The following is a 10,556-nucleotide window of genomic DNA, read 5'->3' on the forward strand; positions in this document are numbered from 1 at the left end:
GCCGAGGCTAGCTCAGAGCGCACGCACAGGGCTTAGTCCCACCACGATACTGGGAGCAAAGCCTGGAAGAGAGCCTCTCTCTCTCTCTCTCTCTCTCTCTCTCTCTCTCTCTTCATCAAACACACACACTGTCACACACTCACACACACACACACACACACACACACACACACACATACACACACACACACACACGCAGTTAACGTGGCCTGACACAAATGAAAGCAGAAACATTGAGCTGTTTTTTATGTGAGATATCGATTAGCTGGAGGATTTGTGTTTCTGGATTCTAAGTTGTTGGCAAGTTTTTCATTTGAGAGTCACAAGCTGGCTGTGAGCAACGTGCTGCTGTTAAAGATACTTGTCTGATCAAATGAATGCCCTGGTGAGCTGTCTATATGAGTGTGCATTGCAGTCAGGATCAGCTCTAGAGCTCCAGGTGTTTTAACTCATGAAGTGTGTCAAATGTGTGCGTGCTCTTTCTTAGTCGTATCCAGGGCTCATTGTTTTCAGTTTGTCATTTTAAAATGGTTATATTTAACATTTTTAGGTTACTTTGCTGAAATTGTAAATGTTTGATGGGTTTAAGATGTAACTCCTTCTTCAAAGTCTGGACATCAAGGACCACAATGAAAGTCTTAAAGCCCTTTTTCAGACTGCGCCACAATGATGCTCAACCATTATCACGCCTCTGTGCTTTTATATTGATGCCACAACGGTGTGATATCGGTGTCCCAGTCAGTGGAACAGACACACTCAGACAAGCACACAGGACACAGGGCTGCTCTGCTGCTTTACAGTGATCCAGTCTCGTCCCTGTAACGCCTCTGTTACTATCTCTGATGCACACTCAGTTGGTAGGCCCAACTTGACCCCATCGTCATGCCTCTATATGATATTCACATTGAAGACGTTACAGAGGCGTAAATATCTCACATTGAAGTGGCTTTATTCCAAACGCTTTAGTCTATGAATCAGTGTCATCCTCGAACATTTACAGAAATGTGCTCCATGGGATCTTATCTCATGAAGCTTAACTAAACTTCTTTTTTTTCTTTTTTTTATCACAAATAGTTCTGACTTTATGTTTCTGTTGAAAGAGTAATTTGTTAAGTCCAAACAGTGGTAGGTATGTAGCAGAAACATCTTACAGTGTGTGCATGGGAGGTGTCAGACCAAAGCTGAATCAGTTAACACCTCCTTTTGGGAGTACTTATTGGAAAAATCTGTTCAAGCTGAAAATAATGAGCCTTCAATGTGTTCCATTTTAATCAGAGTCATTCAACGTGAATGCATCGAGTGGAAGCGCTTTGATTTTTTTTTTTTGTTGCAGAGAAGCTTTGAACTTTCAAACTTAACAGAATTCTCTTCTTTGTCCAGTTGGCGGGCGTGTGAACCAGGAGCTGAGGTACACACGGCAGAAGATAGGCGAGGAGGCCATGTTTAACCCTCAGCTGATGATCCAGACGCCGCGGGATGAAGGAGCCAATGTTTTAACGGTGGAGGCGCTCCTGCAGCACCTGGATTCAGCTCTCAGAGCCAGCAGAGTTCATGTTTACCTTTATAATAGGTAACCTTCTTTTTCATGTTGCTGCTGTACAACAGGTCATGCCCCCCCCCTTTTTTGAAAATTTGAATTCAGCGACATCATTTCAAGAAGTCACCTTTGAGCTTGTAAAGAAAAGTCTTTGTGCACACACACAAAATAATTCAGCATATTTACCCTTTCTGTCCCCACTAATGATCTGCACTGGTAAGTAACACAATTTTGCAACATCTTCTTAGCGTAATTCTTTTAGGACTCAAAAAGGAGATGTCACAAAACTGAAGTACTTTGAAAATTGCATGCAAACTCTTACACACTGTTCACTTTGTAAAAATACTTTAATTGGCAATTTTTACCCCAAACATTGTTAGTAAGTGCTTTTGTTAGTGAGCAGTGTGTAAGAGTTTGTGAGTAAACAGCCAATCATAGTTGGGGATTTTGGGGTGGCACCTTGGGTGGCCAATCAGATTTCTAGGGGGGGGGGCATGCCACCCCTCTGGACACACCCCCCCTGACTGTGTCACAGCTTCATGACTCCTCTCAAAGGTGCTTATGACATGAAGTAGGGGAGTGGAAATAAACTATATGATTGTCTTGCAATACATTAATGGTCTATGTATTGTGATATCGTTGTTATCGTTTGCCATGCATCACGTATCGTATCATACGTAACCCTGCGATCCCCTCCCCTCATATGAGATGACATTATTGCCCCCAAGGGGACATCTGCCTGGCTGTTATAGTGCCAGCTCAGAGCAGCTTGATGTCAAATAAAAACACTCAACACACACGACTGGCAACCAGAAACGTAAATCAAGTCGAGCATAAAGACACTACATTGAAATCGAAGATAAGATATGATAAAGAGCGCTCCTGTTGGTTGCCTTCAGTTATGTTTTGGCTTGCAGTTCGTCGTCTTGATGAAAGACGTATAATTATCGATCATCATTCTTTGATCACTCTAGCCTAAGGGGCTCCTGTTGTTACAAAGCAATGATGAAAACTGAACATCGATTCTTTCCTTCTCCTTTTCAGACAATGGAAATTGGAACACTTATGCTACAAATCAGGAGAACTAGTCACAGAAACTCATTTTATGAATCAGGTAAGATATATTGAAGAGGCATTATCATCATCCTTCCATCTCTGGTGATTTTCTTTCGTTCTCTATCTTGCTTCCTGTCGTCAATGTGTGTCAATCCTGTTTTGTTCTGGGCCCTGTTTTTTTTGTCCAATTAGATCATAGAAAAGCTACATCCCTGCCTCATCATCACCCCTTTGGACTGTTTCTGGGAGGGCGCCAAGCTCCATTCAGGAATGCTCTATCTCCCGTGAGTACACTGAACTCCTTTTTTTTTTTTTTTCTTTTTTTTTTTACTGGACTGAATCTGTATTTTATGATGTGTTTGTTCAATAACAACATGCCAAAACAAGCATGCATATTATTAAACTGACCAATCTCTTTTAAGCATCCTGTCACATAATCAGACGTATTCAAAAAAAAAATCTATCTAAGCACATAAAGGACTTTCCTCATGATGAGGCCAGTTTGCAAACAGATGAAAATGCATCCATTGAGCTTATGAGTGCTTAGAATGACAGGAACAGTATTGTAACAGTACTTTCAGATTGTTTTCAAGACAGAGGACGAGAGACTGTGGGGATTTGCTGCTTGTTTTTACCCCCTTTGGTAGAGGCTGCCCAAACACGCTCAGCCCATCTAAAGAGACACTAGAGAGAAACAAGAGTGTGTGTGCATGTGTGTGTGTGTGTGTGTGTGTGTCCTGAACTCGTCCCCTGTAAAGGCTCTATTGTAGTGGTTGCTGGCATGCGTATCGCTGGCGATAGTTTCTCTCCAGCCCTGGGCCTCACACCATTGTCTGGCCCTTCTGTTGCTAATGGCCTGCTGCTACAGTAATACTCAGCAGACCTTTACCTCTGCATGCATGTGTGCATGCACACAGTGTGGGACACTGCCAACCTTGCGTATGTTTTCATTATTTATTTTGCAGATGCGTGAAACTGAGTGTCTCCTCTTGCATCTGTGTCATCACACTTCATGGATGTGTGTGTGTGAGTGTGTGTGTGTTCATCTTAGATGGTAAATAAGGTTTTTACTATGTTCTGGTTGGGAGGCTGGGAATAATAACCCAAGCCTGGTTAAGCACATACAATGTAGTCTGAATGACGGAGAGAGAGAGAGAGATTCAGAGAAAGAGAGGTTGGAATGTGTGAGGCAAAGAGGAGACAAGGACTGGTCTTCAGCAGGAATTCAGCACTGCACCATTGCATGATGGGAATTTGTCTTCATTTATTGTATTCTGTCATCAAGCAAGAAGGAGATTTTTCTCTTCATTAAAAACCTGTCGGCTTTGGAGGTGAAAACTTGACTCAAACATGTGAAAAAGTGCAACTCAGCCTTCAACAAATTCTGTTCTCTCACCCTTTTGTCCACCCGTACAGTTCTTGTCTTAACTGCAGTGTCTTTTGAAAAAGATAATCCAGCAGAAAAACAAAGAAACTCCTCGCAAATTTGCATTTAACAATCTGAAAAGTTGCACTTCTAAACACAAACTCCAAATATAACCGATAAAACCCTTCTGATGTTTTCACACATGTTCAAAACTCCTGAACACTTTCCAAATGTTTCAGAGTGAGCTGCACGTGTGCCTGATCAGCCCCGTCTCTATGACATTTATATGAAAGGCGAGACTTGAAAAGGTCGTAATTCTCCCGCCTTGAATTGGCAATATCAAAGGGGCTTCAGAATCCGATGCACAGCCCCTCAAAAAATGCTTTAAGTCCCATTTAAACAGAATCCTTTTTAATACTATCTAAGGAATTCAAAATGTTTGATACTTACATGATACATTGATACAATATGATTTAAATTGATACAATGCCTACAGCTTAACTTAAATATTTGGTGCCTAGGACTTCTATTTTTGTTGCCGTGCTATTAAAACCGGTATCTTTGTGGTTTCATTTTAACTAGTACCATATCGTAAGTTTCAAATTCTGGTACAGTGACAGCTCTTCCACTCTGTCTGCAGAGGTAAAGACCCTTACCAGTGGACCAACTTTGACCCTAAGGAGTTCCTCGAGGACTTGCGAAAGGCAAACTTCCCCGTTGAAGGTTTCGAGGAAATGTTAGAGAAGGCGGGCGTCGGACACGGCTACATGGATAGACCCTGTCTGAACCCTGCTGACCCTGACTGTCCCCTCACTGCGCCCAATAAGAACTCAACAAAGGTAGGCACCCACTTTATGTAGGCGCAAGCTTTTTTTTGGGGGGCATAGAATATCCTCTGCACAAGTTTTATTTGTTTTGGTTTAACGTCAAGCCTTTAAGTCTGAGCCTAGCTGCTGACAGTTATTTTTCTCGCCTGTTGCTTTTATTGCACCAGCCATTCGACGTGGCGCGGGCCCTGAGAGGAGGCTGCCACGGTCTGTCCAGGAAGTACATGCACTGGCAGGAGGAACTGATCGTGGGAGGGACCACCAAGAACGGCAGCGGACCCCTGCTCAGGTAACATACCCACACTTACACATACACACCCTCATAAACACTGCCGCGATCACTGCAGGGCTTATTCTGGAAAGAGTGTGTGTTTTTTTTGTGTTCTTTTTAACGCTCTCCGGAACGGTGCGTGCGCGCATGAGTGTGTGCGTGCGTGTGCGCTCGCTGCTGTAAATCTTGCAGTCATTAGCAGATTCCAGTGAAATCTTAGAGCTCCAGCTGTTCCTGCTCAGCTCTCACTGTTCTGCCTGGACACTACCTACTCATACACACACTCACACACATACACACATGTGCACAGGATGATCTATTGCCTGGCTAGTTTGTGCAAATATACAGCGATTTGGGGTACATGGCCTTAATTCCAGCACAAGCAGCAGGACAAAGCTTAAAGATTATGCGGTATCCCAATGGAGATATAATATGTACAGTACTAAGAGAGTAACACGTGCGCTCTATAACTGTTTTATATCCATTAAATATACAGAGAAATAAAAAAAATGCATCTTTTATTTATTTTATTATTCTTAGACAGGGTACGTTACACAAACTTTGCTACATTTAGCATTTAATGTAAAAGTGTAGTTTTAAATGGTGCACGGATATGCATGTACACACAAAGGAAAAACACACACATACACACTCTGACGCATTAACGCACATACCGGTAACAGAGTACAGTGGGGTGCGTTGTTTGTTTTGTGGTCGTGTTTTTTCCTGGCAAGGTTGGGTCATTAGGGTGTCTGTGCGTGCCTGCCTGCCTGTGTGGGTTTCTCTCTCTCTCTGTCTGTCTGTGTGTGTGTGTGTGTGTGTGTGTGTGTGTGTGTGTGTGTGTGTGTGTGTGTGTGTGTGTGTGTGTGTGTGTGTGTGTGTGTGTGTGTGTGTGTGTGTGTGTGTGTGTGTGTGTGTGTGTGTGTGTGTGTGTGTGTGTGTGTGTGTGTGTGTGTGTGTGTGCGTGTGCGCGTGCGCGTGTGTGTGTGATTTGGTCCCTGTTACTGCTGGCACTCAGTTTCTACATCTTGTTTACTAACTGCCACCATTACCTCGATTATCACCATATTACAGGGATCACATTCATAAAGAGAACGGCTAGCTCACGTCGACTCCCGCGGTTCGTAAAGTTTGACGAGCTGACACCGACTGACTCGACTGCCTCGAACTTTTTGAAGCTGCGGTCCGTTCCAAAGTCATTTTTGTAATGAAGTTATTCGCGGCGATTCTTTATGGGCCGTCATCGCTGTGTGCACCAGGGCGGTGCATTCCTCCTCGTTTCATTAGATACCACAGCTCTCTTAAAAAAAAATCTGTCAGAACACGATCAGGAATCTGCCAGATTAGGACCGGAAACTTATTTCATGGGGTCTGGCTCCTTCCTTTGTCGCTATAAAAGCCAGTCTGTACATTTCCTGAAATGAAATAAAAATCGATTGTGTCATCCAGTGTAGCAGATAATATCTTTGGAAGGAATAATAGCAGTGAAGCGAGGTCACTGGTTTTGATTAAATGAATAAATAAATAAATAAAGGCACAGATTTCTAATACCTTCCAAAGTGTCATGGTAACACAGAATAACCATCACTAATAGACAGCACATTTTAGGCTTTAATAAATCAACGTTTTTATTCCCTCATGTAAACTTGATGTGTTCAAGTAAAGCTTGTTTCTCATTGATCTCTTTTTTTTTTTTTCTTTCCCTCTTTCATCCTTTCCATCGTCTCCTCCTCCTCTCTTTGCCATCCTCCGTGCAGTGCCCAGGCCTTACAGACCATGTTCCAGCTGATGACTCCCAAGCAGATGTTTGAGCACTTTCGGGGCTACGACGATGTTTCCCACATCAACTGGAACGAAGAGAAGGCTGCAGCTATACTGGAAGCCTGGCAGAGGAGATACTCTGAGGTAAGACACTCAGAAATAGGCAAGAGAGAGAGAGACTGAAAAAAGAGGGCAAGGGAGGAAAAAAGGGGGAAAAAGAAATCTACCCTAAATCCTCTACAACCACATTGTAAATCACCGGCCGGATACAGGTGAACATGGAAAGGCCCCATCCAAAGCCGGGGCCCCTGATAGATCCTCCAACCACTGTTGGTGTGTGGTAAAGGGCTGAAGCTCTCGCTGCTAGTAGAGAGGAGCAACAGGCTGAGCAGGTCTGGAATACATTAAGGGTGTGCTGAATCTCTCTCTCTCTCTCTCTCTCTCTCTCTCTCTCTCTCTCTCTCTCTCTCTCTCTAACTCACGCACAGACGCACACACACTGACACGCGAAAAAAGTTCACACACAATCTCTTTCCCAGCTGTGGCCCCATTGGTGGCTCATGTGTGACATCATCTGGTCTTTGTTTTGGGGGCCCCAACCTCTGTTCGACATGGCGTGACCTTGTGTGTGTGTGTGTGCATACATGTATGTGTGTGTGTATCTGTGTGTGTGTCCCAATGTCCATTCATCTTGGGGCCCAGGGATCACTGATAGAAAAGAGGGTTTTAATTCAGAAATGGAATGAAGTGTTTTTATCAATGAAAAGAACAAAACAAAAAAAATACTGTATTCTGCGTGTGTGTTCATGCACATGCATCAGGTGTGTCCGCTTGAATACTATGTGCATGCATGTGGGGGTGTGTGTGTGTGTCTGACATATGCGCGAGTTCACACGTGGGTTTCGAGAGTGTGTGTGTGATCTAGTGCGTGCTTCCTAATGTGTGTCAGCCAGCATCGCTCCCCACTGAGCAGTAAGTGCAGTACAATGTTGAAGCCATCTGTCTGCCCGAGACGGTGAAAGAGAGAGAGAGGATGGCTCGGGGTGCTGTCTGCAGATTCTCACAAATACCTCCCTCAACAGAGGCAGAGCTCAGTATTTACAGCTGTGATTCGTTTTTGTCATCTCAAGACACATGAGGTGATTTTTTTTTTTTTTACTGCTGCAAGTCGGGCGGTGAAATAAACCGCAATTCTGTTGTTTTTTACAATAAAGACATCGGAAATATCTGAATTTATGGAAATAAATCTGACATAGTCTCTATTCTCTAAACAAGCACTGCTTTTTAAAAATCGACATTGCTATATTTCACCTGTTGGATGGGGCTCTGGGTATAATGCTGATGCTTTCACATCACTTTGATTCAGTCAGATGACGCTCAGCTTACCGTCAGACGCAATCAATACATTTTAGAATGTGAATGAAGCATTTTTAAGGATGAGCTAAACTTGGAAGCTTGTGTTCTCTTCTGCAGGCATATTAAAGAAAACTAGATAAAATGCAATGGCCTTTACTCCAGAGTGACCTGCACTGATTTAGTTAGTAAATACACACACGTACAAATGTGCTGATTTGGTTCTAAAGCAATTTGAAAGAACAAGATAGTAGCAAATTACAGATTAACACAGCATCATTAACATTCATTATGAATTTTAAAGTCGTGCTGCACTGTCTAACGTTAACACAGGGATCACATAGAGTCACTTCTTCTCCTTTTGCCTCATTACCTGGTTTGGTTTAAGTTGTCTTTCCTTCTATCTATTATAATGCTCTTCCTCTCGTTTCCTCTCTTTGTCTTCCTTGTCTGTGTATTGTTTCTCTGTAGGCCGTGTTGCAGAGTGTGGCAGCAAATTCCTCCCAGAAGGTTTTGTCTTTCACCACCACCACTCTGGAGGACATCCTCAAGTCTTTCTCTGACATCAGCGTCATCCGTGTGGCCAGTGGATACCTGCTGATGGTGAGCACAGGGGACTTAGAAGGAGATCAATACATTTCCTCATTTGAATGTTCATGTTTGACTTCATAACTGGGAAATATGGTTTTAAACAGATTTTGTAACTAGATATAAGAGATGTGATATTTAGGAAAATGCTTAAAGACAGACTGACACATGCAATAGGTTGATTAATAAATGGATTCCTTGTTTGCTGTGTGTGTGCGTGTGTGTGTGTGTGTGTGTGTGTGTGTGTGTGTGTGTGTGTGTGTGTGTGTGTGTGTGTGTGTCCCCAGCTGGCCTATGCGTGTCTGACCATGCTGCGGTGGGACTGTGCCAAGTCTCAGGGGGCCGTGGGGCTGGCGGGTGTCCTGCTGGTGACGCTCTCTGTGGCGGCCGGTCTGGGCCTCTGCTCTCTGCTGGGCATCTCCTTCAATGCTGCCACCACACAGGTATGACATATACAGTACATGCATTACACTGCATTTACATACTTTTGTTTATTTCTAACTCTTTCCCTAGTTAGGCCTTACATGTTATATGTTTGGGTATCATGTTATGTTTGTCATTTTCTATCCTTTGACATCGATTTGTTGTACAAGATCTGAAACATTTTCAAGTATGATGTAGGTTTTTGCACTTTCTAACACCAAAAAAGACAAAATCTTGAGAAGATAATAATCAAAAGATGCTCCAAATACTTCTATCCGTAGTGGTAATGTCAGATAGCGTTGTTGAGGCCGAGCACACTCTGTCTGGTTTTCAAAAGGTCAAGGTGAAATGTTAGCCCAGACTGTACGATTGAATCGTTTAGGATGCTCGACCAAAGCTCACGACGTCTGTGCTCACACTGTGCATGTTGAATCAGGACCAAGCATTGACAACTGTCAATAAAATTTCCTTTGAGAACTCCCACAGATGATAGTTGAAGTCAATCACTCAAGCATCAAGCTTTTGTTTTTTGCCATGGTGCTTTCAGTTTGTGCAGGTTTGAGATCAGGAACATAAAGCAGACAGATTGTGGCTCTGCTCTCACTGCATTGCATCACTGCATTGCAGTCATACCACCAAAAATGTCCAACATGCCAGAAAATCATACGTTCAGTCTGGAGCAGCAAATTGTTCCTCCCTTCACACTGCACGGCTAACGACACTTGATCGGACTGCGATTCAGGCAGACGTCAGAATCAGTCATGCTCCTCGAGAATTGGGTGAAACCGCACTGTGTATGCCCAACTTAACACCAGTCAATCATTCAATCACAGAATCCGTCTGACACCGTTATCAATCAATCAAGAAAGAAATTTGATGTTGCAGCAGGAGCAGCTGATACTGTATATGAAATCAGGTTTCAGAAACGATACAGGGAATGGAACATCTTTTGTCAAACCATCTGTAAAGAAGAATATGTTTAGTATGATATACAGTATGCTCATGGAGAGTGAAAATGTGTGTGTTTGTGTGCAAACAGGTGTTACCCTTCCTGGCTCTGGGCGTTGGAGTGGATGATGTCTTCCTCCTCGCTCATGCTTCAGTGAGACCGGACAGAACAAGAGGATCCCCTTTGAGGTGAGAAAAAATTATATATCCACGCTCCCCCCCCCCCCCACTGTTTCTGCCCCTCTGCCGTCTTATCTGCTCCTTAGAGGAATGTGTGAAAGCCTGTCTGTGCCTGTGATGTGGCATCAAACAACCCCTGTGCCACACACACACTCAGCCTGCTTATCTAAGCAGCGCTCCATGATAAATATGTTCCCCCTTTGAAAAACATTACGCCAGCCACTGCAGATTTTTCGTTTTCCCCTG

The 10,556-nt window shown here is 43.4% G+C and overlaps 1 protein-coding gene across 1 annotated transcript in view; it reads left to right on the forward strand.

Annotated features, from left to right (window-relative positions):
* Positions 1 to 10,556, forward strand: part of ptch1 (patched 1) — a gene marked incomplete in the record, with an annotated part of 54,024 nt that overhangs the window by 18,267 nt on the left and 25,201 nt on the right. Inside the window, 10 exon segments of the mRNA XM_065950060.1 lie at positions 1,381 to 1,570; positions 2,582 to 2,651; positions 2,786 to 2,877; positions 4,600 to 4,798; positions 4,954 to 5,075; positions 6,815 to 6,962; positions 8,643 to 8,774; positions 9,047 to 9,202; positions 10,222 to 10,276; positions 10,279 to 10,319. Coding sequence (XP_065806132.1) covers positions 1,381 to 1,570; positions 2,582 to 2,651; positions 2,786 to 2,877; positions 4,600 to 4,798; positions 4,954 to 5,075; positions 6,815 to 6,962; positions 8,643 to 8,774; positions 9,047 to 9,202; positions 10,222 to 10,276; positions 10,279 to 10,319 — 1,205 coding nt within the window.

The sequence above is a fragment of the Labrus bergylta genome, chromosome 2 (assembly GCF_963930695.1).
Source record: "Labrus bergylta chromosome 2, fLabBer1.1, whole genome shotgun sequence".
NCBI lineage: Eukaryota > Metazoa > Chordata > Actinopteri > Labriformes > Labridae > Labrus > Labrus bergylta.